General features: G+C 34.9%; 5 protein-coding genes and 1 pseudogene across 5 annotated transcripts; 3 read left to right on the top strand and 3 right to left on the bottom strand.

The window, feature by feature from the left end:
• Positions 1,448 to 3,107, bottom strand: LOC104744034 (microtubule-associated protein SPIRAL2-like). The gene is made up of 3 exons (XM_019235602.1): positions 2,278 to 3,107; positions 1,709 to 1,900; positions 1,448 to 1,552 (listed from the first exon to the last, which is right to left on the bottom strand). Exons 1-3 carry the CDS (start codon positions 2,995 to 2,997, stop codon positions 1,448 to 1,450), a joined length of 1,017 nt encoding a protein of 338 aa, XP_019091147.1. The 5' UTR covers positions 2,998 to 3,107.
• LOC104742612 (protein LHCP TRANSLOCATION DEFECT-like) lies at positions 3,977 to 4,963 on the top strand. The gene is made up of 2 exons (XM_010463631.2): positions 3,977 to 4,306; positions 4,572 to 4,963. Exons 1-2 carry the CDS (start codon positions 4,031 to 4,033, stop codon positions 4,827 to 4,829), a joined length of 534 nt encoding a protein of 177 aa, XP_010461933.1. The 5' UTR covers positions 3,977 to 4,030; the 3' UTR covers positions 4,830 to 4,963.
• LOC104742611 lies at positions 4,901 to 7,493 on the bottom strand. Its single transcript, XM_010463630.2, has 9 exons — positions 7,218 to 7,493; positions 7,006 to 7,118; positions 6,845 to 6,923; positions 6,690 to 6,718; positions 6,515 to 6,608; positions 6,258 to 6,347; positions 5,964 to 6,162; positions 5,537 to 5,725; positions 4,901 to 5,274 (listed from the first exon to the last, which is right to left on the bottom strand). Exons 1-9 carry the CDS (start codon positions 7,365 to 7,367, stop codon positions 4,901 to 4,903), a joined length of 1,317 nt encoding a protein of 438 aa, XP_010461932.1. The 5' UTR covers positions 7,368 to 7,493.
• On the top strand, positions 12,758 to 13,577 carry LOC104742613 (probable serine/threonine-protein kinase kinX). Its single transcript, XM_010463632.1, has 3 exons — positions 12,758 to 13,199; positions 13,289 to 13,351; positions 13,449 to 13,577. The coding sequence occupies exons 1-3, from the start codon at positions 12,807 to 12,809 to the stop codon at positions 13,575 to 13,577; spliced, it is 585 nt and encodes a 194-aa protein (XP_010461934.1). The 5' UTR covers positions 12,758 to 12,806.
• Positions 13,684 to 15,852, bottom strand: LOC104742615 (electron transfer flavoprotein subunit alpha, mitochondrial-like). Its single transcript, XM_010463634.2, has 8 exons — positions 15,720 to 15,852; positions 15,227 to 15,409; positions 14,928 to 15,139; positions 14,682 to 14,845; positions 14,442 to 14,600; positions 14,280 to 14,332; positions 14,047 to 14,187; positions 13,684 to 13,959 (listed from the first exon to the last, which is right to left on the bottom strand). The coding sequence occupies exons 1-8, from the start codon at positions 15,807 to 15,809 to the stop codon at positions 13,882 to 13,884; spliced, it is 1,080 nt and encodes a 359-aa protein (XP_010461936.1). The 5' UTR covers positions 15,810 to 15,852; the 3' UTR covers positions 13,684 to 13,881.
• Positions 15,904 to 16,598, top strand: part of LOC104742614 — a 4,365-nt pseudogene continuing 3,670 nt past the window's right edge.

Below are 16,598 nucleotides of genomic sequence, written 5' to 3' on the forward strand. Positions count from 1 at the left end.
ATATTGGCAAATGATTCCTCTTCCAGGAAGATCTCAAGAAAAAAACCCATAGCTATGCTAAGAGTTATAAGCTAAGATGGTAAATCCACAAAAAAGTATAAAGTCGTTTCTTTACAGAGATTCACGTGACTGTAAGAACATAATTTTACTGAAAAGAAACGAAATTGGAGTGTACCTTATCAAAGCGACAGGCTTCAAGAGCTGTAAGAGTGGAATCTGTTTTGTCTGCAACCAAACTGCTAGAATGGATGGCCAAGGAGATTAAGACATCAGAAGCTGCTTTACGAGTAACCCAATTAGTACATCCAAGGCACTCGTGAATGCTGTGTAGCAGTGATGCCACACTCTGTGGTGCAATGGCTCCAACCTGCAACAATTTCATAGCTCAAAATATTTAATCAATAGAGAAGACCCAGTAGATTTGACCACCAAGCAGATCAGAGATGAACAATGAACTTTAGACACATAAAGGTTTGCTTTCATCTCATTTCTCTAGTAAAGGAGACCAAAACATAGCTTATCTCTTAGTCCAGTGCCACAAAAACATTTCTAGATTACATAAATCAAGATTCCAAAAGTCTGAGCACACCCCTTCGGGCCCTTCCCAATCTTCTTAGCATAGAAACAGAAGTAGCCAAAACTAGAGACGAAGCACAAACTAAAAGCAGCTGAACATTTCAAGCAAGGGAATCTTAATCGAAGTTAAAAAAAGGCATTGTACTTTTTGATAAAAACCACAATGCACAAACCTGGGACAAGCTTCCAACAACAGGCAAGAGTGAAGCCTTAGTAATGTAATTGGGGCTATTCAAAAGCTTNATAGGAAATATAGTCACTTTTCAGAATGATGCAAGAAATGTCGGAAAAAGTATGTAATCCATAGAGAAGACCCAGTAGATTTGTAGAATATAAAGAACATCCGCAATTCTTATTACTATCCAAGTCTAGCTTGTATACCTTTGGCACTGTTTAGTTGATCAGAAAAATTAAACACGGCTAACACGATTAGCTTACTTATAAGGTTCTAAAGACAAGGAGAGAGCTATTTTATCATAACCATTAGAGCAGTGTTCGAAAAAGCGTTCTAGGCGTCCGCCTCCGCCCCGTCTAGTGCTAGGCACTATAACGCCGCTTAGACGACCGCTTTAATTTAGTATCATCATTTTAATGTATTTTTAAAATTTTAATTGCACAAATTTAAAATTTATAAGGTTTATTTCTATAAACATAATTATAAATGTTTAATATATTGTTTAAAATGAATTGAAATAATGTTTTTTTCTATTATTTTGTTTTTGATTTTATATTTTTATTATTCTTATACATATTTTGTATAATTATGCATATAATATCAGATATATATTAATTTATAATGTAAACGCCTAAACCGCCTAAAATCGCCTAGATTCCAATTAGGCGTTCTAGGCGCTAGGCGTTGGATCACGGCCTAGTTAACGCCTAGTGCTTTCTTGAACATTGCATTAGAGTAATCTGCATTTCTTTTCCTGGTGTCAATCTCCTTTCTAACCTTAGATATTGGCAAATGATTCCTCTTCCAGGAAGATCTCAAGAAAAAAACCCATAGCTATGCTAAGAGTTATAAGCTAAGATGGTAAATCCACAAAAAAGTATAAAGTCGTTTCTTTACAGAGATTCACGTGACTGTAAGAACATAATTTTACTGAAAAGAAACGAAATTGGAGTGTACCTTATCAAAGCGACAGGCTTCAAGAGCTGTAAGAGTGGAATCTGTTTTGTCTGCAACCAAACTGCTAGAATGGATGGCCAAGGAGATTAAGACATCAGAAGCTGCTTTACGAGTAACCCAATTAGTACATCCAAGGCACTCGTGAATGCTGTGTAGCAGTGATGCCACACTCTGTGGTGCAATGGCTCCAACCTGCAACAATTTCATAGCTCAAAATATTTAATCAATAGAGAAGACCCAGTAGATTTGACCACCAAGCAGATCAGAGATGAACAATGAACTTTAGACACATAAAGGTTTGCTTTCATCTCATTTCTCTAGTAAAGGAGACCAAAACATAGCTTATCTCTTAGTCCAGTGCCACAAAAACATTTCTAGATTACATAAATCAAGATTCCAAAAGTCTGAGCACACCCCTTCGGGCCCTTCCTAATCTTCTTAGCATAGAAACACAAGTAGCCAAAACTAGAGACGAAGCACAAACTAAAAGCAGCTGAACATTTCAAGCAAGTGAATCTTAATCCAAGTTAAAAAGGCATTGTACTTTAGACAAACCACATTGCACAAACCTGGGACAAGCTTCCAACTACAGGCAAGAGTGAAGCCTTAGTAATATAATTGGGGCTATTCAAAAGCTTAGAGATTCTAGGGCATAGTTTTTGAAAAGCAGCAACGGGAGGCTGATCAGTAACTGAATCCACCATCTTCCCCATACAAATCGCAGCACCAGATTGTAAGCTTTTGTTCTGCTCCGCCATTGCTTCAAACAAGGGTTTAGCAAATAGCCCAACCAACGAAGAAGAAGAAGACCCAATTCCATCATCCTTCTCCTTGAGAAACTGCGCAGAGAGAGAGCCAATCGCGTCGCGACAAGCGTCGCGTACACCGTTATCAGCGTCCTTGAGACGCTTAACGATGTGAGAGATAATTTTGGCGAGCTGAGAAGAGGAGAGATCGGTGTAAGTGAGACAGAGAAAGGAGAGGAGTCGTATCGATTCTCTTTTGACCGGAGCTTTAGGATCGGAGAAGGAATCGAAGAGACAATGGAGAAGCACGGGAAGGAGGATATCGGGAGAATCGGAGACGGAGAGGACTGTTTTCTCGAGATCATCAACGGCAATCTGATAAGTGTCGCGATCACCGAGACGAGAGAGAGAGGTTAAGATCCTCTGTTTTAATTCCACCGTTGCTGAGTGTGACGAGACAGCGACGGAGGAGGATCTGACGGAGAAGGAAGATGGATTTGAAGAAGGTTTCATTGAAGGTTTCGTAAAGGTTGGTGATCGCATTGGATGATGTGAAGAAGAAATAGATCAGAAGGAAGAAGAACTGAAGACGTTTGGTTTATTCCGGCGACGTTGCTAATATTTTTTCTGTTGGGGAGGAGTCTTGACTCTTGAGAGAGTGGAGACCACGTCTTTGCCATGTCATTGCTTCGTTGGTTTTATTTTTTTATCCAGAAAATATTCCATTTTTATATTTAGTTTTAAGCCAATCACAAAAGCTTAAAGACTTTGAATTAGATTGCGAATAAATGGAGGTTTTCTTTTTCTTTTTTTTTTTTTTTGGGTCAAAACCTTAAATCTTGGAATGATCAAATATATTTTCAAAAATGTATCTATCAGTCTAATAAGTTATTAGCAAGATGATAATAAACTTTTGTTTTGACAATTTACATTCATCATCTCAATCGATATATATGAAGTGTTTATCATGTCTACTGTTAGAAATGTACAACAAAAGATTAAGAAAAAAACTTCATTTTTGCATTCAAAGTTACATGTTTAAATTGATGGTCTAATTTGCATAGATCAATGATGTTGATTTTGATGATATGGGTGGATATTGCCTCTTACCCTATAGAGCAAATTTAATGGGAACAAATTACCAAATATTTAACTTTAGTTTTGAACTAATAAATTTAAGTTTTATTAGAAATCCAAAAATAAAATATCTACTTAAAGAGAAAAAAAATCAAAGTAAGAAAAAATATATATTTGTTTTTTAAATAATCAAAAGTTTGACTATGAGATTTTTTAGTTTTAAACACAAAAGTGTTGTTGACAAAAAACAAAAAAAAAAACACAAAAAGGGTTGTCATTCAGCACCCAATAATGATTGTTAAGAAGAAAAAAAATAGATTGCTTTGAAACTATTTTTTTCTTGGTTGTCACAAAAAAAAGGAAAAAAAAAACAGTATCTCAAATCTAACGGTGTAAATTAATCAAAATATTATTTATTGTCTTTTTTAGATAAAAGGGAGAAATGAGTGGATAATAAAACCACTGACTCTGTTTTGCTGTTGAAAGCATCAAGAGAGCCATGGCTTCTTCTTCTATCTCTTTCTCCTGCGCACCTTCTTTGCCCACCTCACTCTTCTCCACCACTTCTTCTTCTTCTTCCCCAAGGCTGCTCTCCTCTCGGTTTCTCGGTACCCGATACTTGAAGCTTCAGATCCGACCAGCCAGACTCGGTCCCTCCAACGGGTCAAGAACAACCTGTTGGTTCAAGTTTGGCAAGAACGGTGTCGATGCTGAAAATGCCGGAATCTATGGCAGTCAGTCTCGTGACGACTTTGACAGAGACGACGTTGAACAGGTTTTTCTTATTTTGGACTCGAATCAAATTGGTTTATAATTTTTACGAGGAAGAGCCTTAGGCTGGATTCTGATGAATCATTGATGCATCTGTGGAAACTTATTAATCAAATTCTCCACTTTGGTTCTTGAATCATGATCTCGAACACAAACGCAAATGCCAACTTCTTTGAATTGTAAAGAAAACAGTGAACGAATATATTATTTAACAAACATTTGATCTTATGTGTAATAATAAATGTTATGTTCTTGATGTGTTTTTGCAGTATTTCAACTACATGGGAATGCTTGCGGTAGAAGGTACCTATTCAAAGATGGAAGCTCTTCTTAACCTAAACATTCATCCAGTCGATATCTTGTTGCTGTTAGCCGCTACAGAAGGTGACAGACCTAAGATCGAGGAGCTTCTCAGAGCCGGTGCTGATTGCTCAGTCAAGGATGGTGATGGAAGAACTGCTATAGACAGAGCCAGCAGCGAAGAGATCCGTGACTTGATCCTTAATTACACTGCTCAAAAGGCTTGACTCCGCAGCTTGGTATTAACCCAAAGGAACCACATAAGTTGTGTTCTTGGGGTTTGAAATGTTTGCGTTTGCTAGAACAAACTGTCTTTCTGGGTTCCGCGGACGAATAGATTATAAAATCCATCTTCTTCCTTTTTGTCTTTCTCGCCTGTTTCTTGTTTCTTCTTTGGGGGTTCCTCTATGGTGCTTTGAGTTATTGCAGAGGAAGGTCTTTTCACGGGTAGAAACGCCACCTTGGTTGCTCTGCAACTCGCTTTTTTTGTGTCTGTGTTAACTTTGACCGGGCTCACGGGATTTGTAGATTTATCATTGGGTTGTTCTGAATCTTCTGTTTGGGATTCATTGTTAGTCTTGGAAGAAACTACTTCAGCAATGGGGGCCGAACACTCTGTAGCAGTAACTTCACCGTTTTTGTCTGCTCCCATCAGAGGAGGAGGGATATCTTCTGCAATTGGACAATGAAGTCAAAAGCAAACTCTGTCAGTGAAGTACAAAACAAAGTTCTGTATTTTGTCACTAGGCCCTTAACAATAAAAACCAATCTAAAAGCAAAACTATCTAACCTGTAAGCCCTTGAAACACTAAAACCATAAAGACTAAAACAAGTATAAGCCTACGTAATCGATTGGTGCTATGTACATAACCAGCATACGGTGTAGGGAAACCAAAGATAAACAGCCAAGCAGTGACCCTTTAGAGATTCTTACCTCCAAGAGTAGAAGCAAACGTATGATACTGAACTGAACACGGGATAGTTACAGGATCTTCTGGGTTTTCTGAATCTTCTGGTTGCATCGCATTATCAGTCTTGGACGAAGCTGCTTCAGCAATGGGAGAAGAACTTTCCCTCACAGTAACACCATCGTTGTCTGCATCAAGCAAAGGAGAGAGATCTTCTGCAAGTGGGAGAATTCAATCGGAAACACAAATTATTTAGTTAGTTACAAATAACATAGAAATTTTGGATCTTGCAACACTTTAGCCATCTAAACCAAAACTCTATAGGCAGAATTCTACACAAGTATGAGACAAGTGAGTGGTTCTCTCTAGATCTAGGTAGTAAGAACATAACCAGCATTGGAACTTGGAAACGAAAAAGGAACAACCATATAGTAATTCTGTGAAATTTCTTACCCCCAAGAGAAGACACGGATGTTTGATACTGTACCAAAGAATCCCTCGTAGTAGCATCCTCTGACACGTTTTCCTTTATAGGTTTACTACTCTGGTTCTGTAATGTCTCGAGTAAGACATATTTATCAGTCTTCCATACACAATTCAACATGGTGATGCTCATGCACTCTTCTTCCTTTGGATAGAACTCGCGGAACACCTGTATTCATTCCAATAGAGAACACAGAGTTAACTGACGTGATCATTGAACTATGTAAGAAATAAACTAAAGGCACCAAAGAAGCTTTGACCAACCTCAACCCCATCCTGTGCTATCTTCACAGACTGTTTCTTCAGGGATGTAGAGGTTACCGAATTGAAAACTGAAACAGCATCAAGTAATATCTGCAGGAAACCATATAGATAAAGAAATTAAGCACATTATGCACATTATAACTACAATAACATCAATCACAGTGTGTGCCTATCAGATCATAGACTGGAGAAACTGCCAACAATGTTCTTTTTAGTTCTGTTTGGATTAGGCAGAACGAAAATAAAAGTGAACTTACTTGTTGAACTAACACTCTGAGACGTGCAAGCAGCGCCAAAAATGTCACAGAAAATCCTACGAAAAATGAACGAGCTAGCAGAGTAGATATCCCACTGTAGAACAAATATCATAAACCAAATGCGATTAGGTCCAAGAAAGTACACAAAGAGTTGAACTCATGAGTCAATTAATACCTAGCAGCCTTTAAGATGGGTTCAGTCATCTGCAACAAACACAATGATGAGTCAGAACACTCAGAAATCAATTTCACATGTTTGAGCTGGTATATGAACAAAGCTCGTTTATCTCTACCCGAGCAACAAAAGAAAGCTCCATAAGAAGAGCATACCTGTGAGAGTAAATGAAGAGTTCCACGAAGTCGTTCCAAGACATTTGGTTTCCCAGTATCACATTTTTTCAACTTCAAGCTACACATAACCCCAAAAATGAAGCTCTTTATTACAACATTCTCATAAAGCAGTAAGATTCTAGAAAGAGAGAAGCGCATACCTCTCCAAAACATGAATCTTCTGTTTACTAATTTTCCCAGAAATAACATGAAAGCAAGGTCTCAGTATACCCTCCATGTTTGCTGTTCGTAAAATTCTCAAATCCCTTCTCACCTGAGAAGCAATCAAAACAAAAACAAAAAAATCGATTTTGATAAAATTGAACTCCACCCAAAAACAAGAGAATCGAAGAGGAGAACGAGAAAGACATACCTTGAGAAGGTATTGGAAATAGGAGCATCTCCGATGCTGGTTCTTATTCTTGTAAACCATTCTGTCGAACACAGCGTGCTCAAGTTCGAGCTGACTAAGCTGACTCTTCAGCTTCTCCTCTAGAGCTTTGACTTGTGTATCATCATCCATGGAGTTTTACACTTCTTCCAGTAAAGTTAATGGATCTTTCAATGCAAATTTTGATGAAATTTCTCTAATTCGAACAAGACGAATTTAGGGTTTTGTGTTCTTTAAAACCCTTTTGTTTAATTAAGCTCTGCGCTGCCGCTATATAATAAAGTTTCAATTTTGTTTAGGAACGACGATGCTCAAGAAGAACCAGCCCTAAACCAACAATTAAATCGAATCGATTCAAAGCCGGTTTATTTCTAAACCAAAAGAGACATTAGATTTGGACTCATGAGAGATCCTCTCTCAGTCTCTCTGTCATCAAGACATGGACACATATATTCTTTTGTAACTGGATCATAGTTATTTTTTTAGTAAATCATATTTTACATAGTTTAGAATATCAATTAAATATTTTCTATTTTATTACTTTTTAAATATATTTTTAAAAGTCAGTGAATAAAATTATCTATAAATCAACTCTATTATGCATAATTTAAATTATATTTTTAATATTATTTTAATTAATACTTCTTCCTTTCAAAATATAGGATATTTTAGCTAAAAAAACACATATTAAAAAATGACTACTTTTAAATTTTTTAACCAATCATAAACAAGAATGCATAATATAAAATATGAAATTAATCTAAAAGTTGCATAGAAACTTGAAATCATCTTATATTATGAAACAAAAATATTTCTCTAAAACATCCTCTATTATGAAACGGAGAGAGTATTACTTAAGATTAATTTAAAATATTTTTCCAATACATTATTTTAGTTACTACAATAATAAATTATTTAAAAAACAGAGATTTAAAAAATTAATTTTATTTTTATAAGTTTATATCATGTAGTTTTATGCTTAATAGTATTTAACGGAATCAGGAAGGCAAACACCAATCATCAGAGAAGGTTCAAAGTCCAAAAACTAGTCTTTGAGAAATGTCAAGCTCCAAAACCTTCATGATGTCTACAAGCTGTTTTTGGATGACAATCGTGATTATGGGTTCAAGGAATCTACACTAGCTTCGAGTTTCCGTGATGATGTGGGCTTGTCACAGGATTGTCCTAAGGCAACCAGGCTCTTGAACCGGCATCATGTAGGGAAGGTTGTGGGTAGTCTTCAACTTCCACTTCCTTCTCACGATCAGTGCTTCTAGATCCAGGTAAATTTGTTTTCTTTTTAAAAAGATTTTTAAAAAACTATATTGGAGTTTGGTTAAGTTGGTTAGTAGTGGTTGTTTACATATTCAGATTAGACGGGTCATCAGGATGACCTCTCTACTTTTAGATCCACGTAAATTTGTTTTTTTCTTAAAAAAAGTTTAAAAAGTTTATATTGGAGTTTGGTTAGGTTGGTCAGCTAGTAGTGCATGTTTACATATTCGGATTGCCATGACCTCTATGCTTCTAGATCCAGGTTCTCTAGTTGTTACATCATATTCTAGGAACGAGGTACATATTCGAATTGTTTGGAGGTTGTTTTCAGTTCCGCAAACAGAAGCAAAAGATTGAGAATTTTTAATCAATAGTTAACAGTTCTAAATATGTTTGTAACTGTTTGTTTCTTATTAGTGCTAGGAAAATTGATATTCTCTCGACTCTAATCAAGGAGACAAATCCTATAGAACTTATTTGGATATGCCGCATCATTCTCAAAGGCAAATTTGCTTCTTTTTTCTTTTTTCTTTTTTCTCTCTCTCTCTCTTTCTTTTTTGTACATTCAGGGATTCTAATTTGTTGACAATTTATATATATACAGATTTGAATTTGGGAATTAGCAAGAAGATCATTTTGGAGGAGTTTGCTAAGGTTGGTTTCAAACGTCCACTTTGATTTAAGTCCCTCTTGTATTTTGATTTAAGATCCAATGATGAATCCAGTATTTGATGAATCATCTTTCAGCGTTGTATTTTGATTTAAGACCCTCGTGTATTTTATCGCTAATTTTATGCTAAATGAGTAAATGTGTTTCGGTTACAATTTGTAAACCAAAACTGGTGTTTCTGTTCCGGTTTTATTTTCCAATGCAATTTTTATCCAAACATTGCTACATTTAACTATTGGATTGTCTAAAGATAAGCCTTTCTTTGCCTTATAGAAAGGTAGGCTCTGATCATCATAGTGGATATATTGTGATTTGCAATGTTTTTAAAACCGGACCGGAAGGTGAACCGGTCAGACCGGTTGAACCACATGTCAATTAGTTTATTGGGTTGTTTACATTTTATAAATATAACATCTACTTTTTTTATAAATATATGAACAAAACATACATAATAAAGTACTAAACAACTATAATTAAACTTTTAAATGATTAGATAAAATAACTAAGTGATTTATCTATAAATAACAACATTTAATTTTAATTTGGTTTGAGTTTGAAGTGTGATAAAAATAAAATATTTTAATTTGATACTGACCCGTTGGTCCGACCCAACGATCCGACCACTTGTTCACGGGTTTTTAGCGGATTCTTTTGGTTTTTTGCGGGGTTTTAGTTGCCCGGTTTTTAGAAGTAACCCGGACCGGAATGTTTACCGGATTGCGGGTGAAAGAAAGGCTTTGTAAACTGTTTATATGTTTTTAGTTTCTTGCGACATCTATAACTTGATAAACTCGAAACCATCAATCGATAATCGATATCAACTGCAAGGTAGAATGAATAGTAACATACTAACATTTACATTATTACCATATGGGATGGATCGGATGATAGAAATATAAATTAGTTTTAATTAATGGAAAACCAATCGGGTTGACAAGAAACTAAACCGTATTCAGATTTTTTTTTTATCTCTCGACAAAAATTGTAAAGACAAAAGCAAAACATAACACAATGGTGAATTAGTGATTCTGAAAATTACCCACGGTAGGATTAAAATTTTTAATTTAAAACTGAGGACAAATTCAGCAATTACGCTATTAAGGATGTGTTAAGTGAAGTTCATACTCTTTTTGGTAACAAGTATTGTTGTTGGTACTAGTCGTAATGGTCTTTTTAATCATCATAGATTCATAAACTAACTTAGCCTGTTCGGTTGAATCTTATACATTCATGATTGATACTTGTCATTTTGTATTTTATTCTTTACGAAATATTTAACTTTTTTCTTCGTAAAAGACCTCTTGCGGAAAGATATTGCGTAAGCACACTAATGTGATGGACGATATTGCGCAAGCACACTGTTTTAAAAGATCTGAACTTAAAATACATCAGTCGACAAATGGAGAATTGTTATTTTAAATAATCTGTTTGATAAACCAAAATTGGAGAATCTTATAATAAATGTTGTTTTCTTTCTAGTTTCCACATAGTTTTGATCATGTAATTCATATACTTGCTACATTCTAATTTTAGAGTGTTATAAAGAAGTTGATTTTATGAACATACTTCTTTTAAATGAAACCCCATTTTAGCTTACGTAAATGATATATATCATCGTAAGATAAAAATTTGTTTTCTATTCTGTTTTAGGTTTTTTAATTCTTTGTTAAAAGGAGAAATATATTATATATGTCGTTCGTTTCCGATAAATTATAACTATTTAGTAGCATCATCTATGAACTAGAGAGTAGATGACATGTGTGTAAAGAAATTAGAAATCAAATGATTTTTAAGAGACGGCCAAATACAAAAATTAATGTTTCGAGAGAGTACTTGGTTCTTACTTCTTGAAATAAATAATTTTTGGTCAATGATCAAGACATGTAATTCGTGGGGAAGTGGTAATAAAGATTCAACGAGAATGTGGATTATAACGTGGCAAGCAGGCGAAAATAGTCGTCACTTAATTTTAAAAACACTTAATAACTAATTGAATAAATGAAACGTGATGAAGGTAATAGTGAGGTTAAGGCCAAATAACAAAAAAAAAGCGACGTATATAACTAATACATGGTTAGTTTATCTAAATCAATGGTTTGTATATAATATAGTTGGTCCACGATTCTTGAACCTTTTGAGTCCGGCAAGACAATTTCATAAAAAAAATACTTTGGATTGAACAGAATATATAGTTAGATGTAATACATATTGGATTTAAGTAAAATAGCTTGATGTAACACCTCTTGTATTTTTGGGTTGTTAATACCATCATCCAAGATGTGAAATGTGTGAACTGAATTTAGTTTTTTATCTAATGAATATAAAGTACCCATTCTTCGTAATTTTAATTAGATGACGCAAAAATGTATGACGTTAGACGATGCGTATGAATGTTAAGGTGTCGAAATTTTGACCTAGATTAGATTTAGTCATGGTGAAAAGAAGATTTGATGATAATGATGTTAATATGTGGTTGCCACTAGCGAATATTCATAGCTACTTATCGTGTGATTTATCAAAAGAGTTGTATATATCTATGTAAGAGATATATACAAGTAATTTAGGAGAGATGCTATAGTCACATAGAGTATGATGGTTGGTATGTAGTTTACGATTTTATCCAGAAAACTAAATGATAATAGTTCAATGATTACCAACTTAATTTGTTGCGTGAACATGGTATGGATTCTAAAAAAATAACAGAAATGCTCGTGTAAATAATCTAGTTATATATAAAGTATACCAATGATCTAAAGATATACAAACTAGTAATATATAACCCAGAGTATTTTTCAGGTATTGATCATGGACTTTTAACCATTAAGATGTCAGCTATTTTAAAATTCTCAGATAATTTCGATGTCAATGAGTGAATCTTGTTGATGAATTAGGTCACGGCTTAAAATATGCATCTCTTTTATAAACGAAATCGAACATTATTGACAGTGCACTTTTTTTTTGGTTGAGTTTTATAATGATAATATAATATAATCTGAGAAGGATTAGAGTTAGCAAACTCACTTAGAGAACAAGGAGAAATGTGAAACGTGCACAATCACACATTATCCACTAACCCACAAGAAGGCCGACCACTTTCCCTCCTTTTCTTGTTCTTGCACATCAAGCAAACCAAACTACCTTGTACAATCAATTTGAGTCCTAAGATTATTTGATTGTTTATGCAAATAAAAATTACTACAATTACAAATTTTTTGGTATAATATTTTTTACAGAATTATAAAAATTTCAGATGTACGTAAAGACAAATGTTTCCCCAAACGCAAGCAAATATATCTCTTGTTGTAATGAATCTTGTGATCCTTTAGTTTTCCTAATTAAAGAAGTGTACATATGCCATTTTTTTTGTCAAACAAAGTACATAAGATCCGTAACTAGTTGATGTATAAAACTAAACAAATATTAAAAAGAAATAAAAATATATTAAAAAACAAAAAGGACAAACGGACCAAAATGTGCCACACCTCCAACTTCCATGATCTAAACACCTTGGCCTTTACTATATAAATGAGAGCCTATTCTATAACACAATCATTTGCCAAAGAAAAGTCTCATCAGTTTCATCACATTACACAACTCTCTTTTACATATACCCCCAAACACTTCAAATGGAGAACTCCTGCGTGAGACAAAGAGTATTCTCCAATCACCAAATCCGAACGATACACGAAGAAGAAGATCAAGAAGAGAGTAGTTGGATAGTCTACTTTGAAGATATTGATCACGACGATGATTCAATGGTGGAGACCGAAGAAGAAGAAATGAGTCATTATTACGATAATGATTCCTCTATGATCTCGGACGCTGCATCTCCTGTCCGCACCACAAAGATTAATAATGTTGTTCGTCGAAAGGCCACCAACATTAATACAAACCCTAAAAAGAGACGAATCATTCATCAACACAAAGAAGAAGAAGGCGAACAACAACAACAACAACAAAAAGGAGAGGAAGAAGAAGATGAAGAAGACACAGCTTCTTCTCCTTCTAATAAAACCAAGGTTAGATACATATATATGACTGTTTCTTAATTTGTTGTTTTTGTTAGATATAGTTTTCTAACATTTGTTTTCTTTTTGGGTTTATTTAGGGTTTCTTTGTATTGGATGGAGCGGAAGATAATGGAAAATTCACGGACAATGTTACATCCGAGGTAATAAGAAACATTTGTTGCATGAAACTGATATTTTTCATCAAAAGTAGATTTTAATTTGGACTAACATACATTGTATCTTTGGTGAATTTTATAGGAGAAAGGATGCATAACAGAGACAGGATCGAAGATAAACGAAGTTATGAATGAAGAATTCTCTGCGGAACTGAAGAAGAGAGGACTTTGTGTAGTTCCTTTGTCCATGTTATCTAACCTTATTGCTTGATGATTCTTTTTTATTTTATTTTTAACTGTTGTCATTATTTTTTATTCTTCTGATTCTTTTATGTAAAATTGTTACTATTATTAACAAATTGTATAGAGAAATCGAATTTCATATTGGAAAGTTAAAACACTCTTGCTTTTGTTTGTCAGATTCGTGAGACACAGATTATGACAAAGTTTCTTCAGACCGTTTTATTATTACAGTTTTGATATGTACACATTACTTCTTACTATGGTCTGCACCTGAAAAACTACAGAGAGTCTTAGGAGATGATTACAGAGACATGTTTCGGTTTCTCGGGTTCTCATTTCTTTTCGGGAAGCTTCTCCAGCAACTCTGGTATCACTTCGAAAAGATCTCCAACAAGACCATAGTCAGCAACCTACAATTTCATAGCCAATCCTTTTAGCATACAGTTTGGTTCTAACTTAAATTTACCGAGAAGAAGGCTCTCTATTATGTTTGTTACCTGGAAAATAGGTGCATCCGCGTCTTTATTAACCGCGACAATCACCTTCGAATCCTTAATTCCAGCTAAGTGTTGAATGGCTCCTGAAACACCAAACGCCATGTATAGCTCTGGAGCTACTATTTTACCAGTTTGTCCCACCTGACAAATACACACCAACAACCAAACTCTTGTTGGATTTCAAAAGCCGTTAAACAGAAGGAAAAACCAAAGCAAAGATCCAAAAATGTTACCTGAAGATCATTAGGAACATATCCAGCATCAACAGCAGCACGAGTTGCACCAACTGTACAAACAAACCGTTATATATGTATGCACATTTTGAAAGCAAACTCATTGAAGAGAAACAGATTACCACATACTCATTGGTGATTAGGATAAGCATATATACTAACCTGCTCCACCAAGTTTTTCTGCAAGCTTCTCAATCATTTTAAAATTCTCAACACTCTTCAACGCTCTTCCACCAGTTATCACAACACGCGCACTTCCAAGATCAGGCCGTTCTGTATCCTGAGTTGAACGTCCCACGTATCTAGATTTGCTGGCAGAGTCTGCAATGGGGAATTGAAAACTCAGTTTCTTAAAAACGAAACCAAAGTTTTAGAACAGGAATGCACAAGCACTAAACGAACCTTCTTTGAAGTTTGAGAGATCAATCTGAGAGATAATAGCTTTCTTTGACTCGGACTCTGCTATAATTGGAGTGACAGGAAAAGATGTCGATCTAATAGTCAACATACATGGACCAGCACCAGTATAACGGACTGTACACAAAGCGTTTCCCGCATATATAGGCCTGACACAGATTAAAAAGCTAAGTTTCAGTTCAGCAACACACATCATGGATCCAATGAGAACAAGAGAGAGTGGGAATGTACCTGATAAACTGATCGGATCCTAAGATTTTGACAACATCAGTAATAGGAGAAACATCTAAAAGAGCAGCGACACGGGGTAATAGGTTCTTGCCAAATGAACTCGAGGAAGCAAGGATGTGGGAGTAATCTCCTTGTTGCCGAACAAAGTCAACCAATTTAGCCCAAGGTTCAGCTAGTGGATACTCAAACTTATCAGAATCAGCAACTAGTACCTACAAAAGTACCAACATTGAGAGACCACACTTAAAAACAGAAAAGCACATGAAGAAAATGAGAATGTAGTAGTAGTTTCAGTTCACCTTGGAAACAGAAGGATGACAAGATGCAGCTTGAGCAGCAGCTTCTTGTAGAGAAGAACCAGAACCAGCCAATAACAAAGAGATTGGAGAATCCTCACCCAAAGAATTAGCTGCAACTACTGTACTGATTGTCTGAGGTTTGATAGAACCACCCTCATGTTCAGCTAGAATCAGAGTGCTTATCTACATGCCAACATACACAACACACAATGAACAAGAAGAATATATAAAGAAGCTTCACAAATTGGCTATTTCAAAACAACACTTGAGCAATAATTAAAAAAAAGTTGTCCTTTTTATTCTCCAAGACTTTGAAATCAACACAAAGACTGATACTTTACAATTTCGAATTCATTTATCCAATATGAAAAAATAGGAAACTACTAAATCGAGCTTCGGGGGCAACGAAAACAAGACAAGGGAGTGGAAGAATCGATTTCAGGGGAAAAAGTTCGAACAGAGGGTAAAATGGGTAGGAGAGTAAAGATCATACGCATCGAGAGAGGTTAGTGATGGATCGAGGAGCATAAGAGGCGACGAACTTGTTCTTCCACAGAGCTCTCAGTAGAACAGCTCTCGTCATCGTTTCCGTCTTCTGATTGGTTTCTCCATCAGATTGACAAATCAAAAGACAAAAGAAAGAGAACGAAACTTATATAAAACGACGACGTTTACTAATCAAAGCCAATATGTTTTTTTTTTTTGTTTTTTTTGGAAGGATTTATTTTTAATTTTTTTTGACCTGAGAGGATTAGTCAAAAGATCAAAAGCTGATTACATACTTCATTTCCATTTGTAGTGAGATGATATGATTCCATATTTCACAAAATTGAAAATTCCATATTTTTATAGTGTGATGATTCTTTCCTATATATATAGATATGATCTAAATCTAATAGAGAACAGAAAGAACAAAAAAAAAATCGAAACTTTAAATGATGAAAAATCCGTTTTGTTGAAGTCTTGAAGATTTGGCTTAGTGGGATCACGAGACGGCCTTAGGAACAGAACCGGAGATACTGTAGTACAGAGAGAGAGAGAGAGAGAGCTCATTGTCGAGATCTGTCTCTGCCACAGCCATGGTTTCAACCACTAAGATCAAGGCCGTTGATTTCTACAGGTACATCATACAAACAAACAAACCCTCTTATTATCTCTTTCGTGTAACAATTTTCGTGACAATTCTCGTTATTGGCATTGATGCATATGCGAAAAGTTCGTACCTTTTTTTTAATACAATTGTGGACAGTATCTGTTGGACTATGGATTGTGAGAATTTGGTCCTGTCTTTCTCTTTTTTTTTTTTTTTTTTTTTTTTTTTTTTTTTTTTTTTTTTTTTTTTTTTTTTTTTTTTTTTTTTTTTTTTTTTTTT

Source organism: Camelina sativa, chromosome 14, assembly GCF_000633955.1.
Source record: "Camelina sativa cultivar DH55 chromosome 14, Cs, whole genome shotgun sequence".
Classification (NCBI taxonomy): domain Eukaryota; kingdom Viridiplantae; phylum Streptophyta; class Magnoliopsida; order Brassicales; family Brassicaceae; genus Camelina; species Camelina sativa.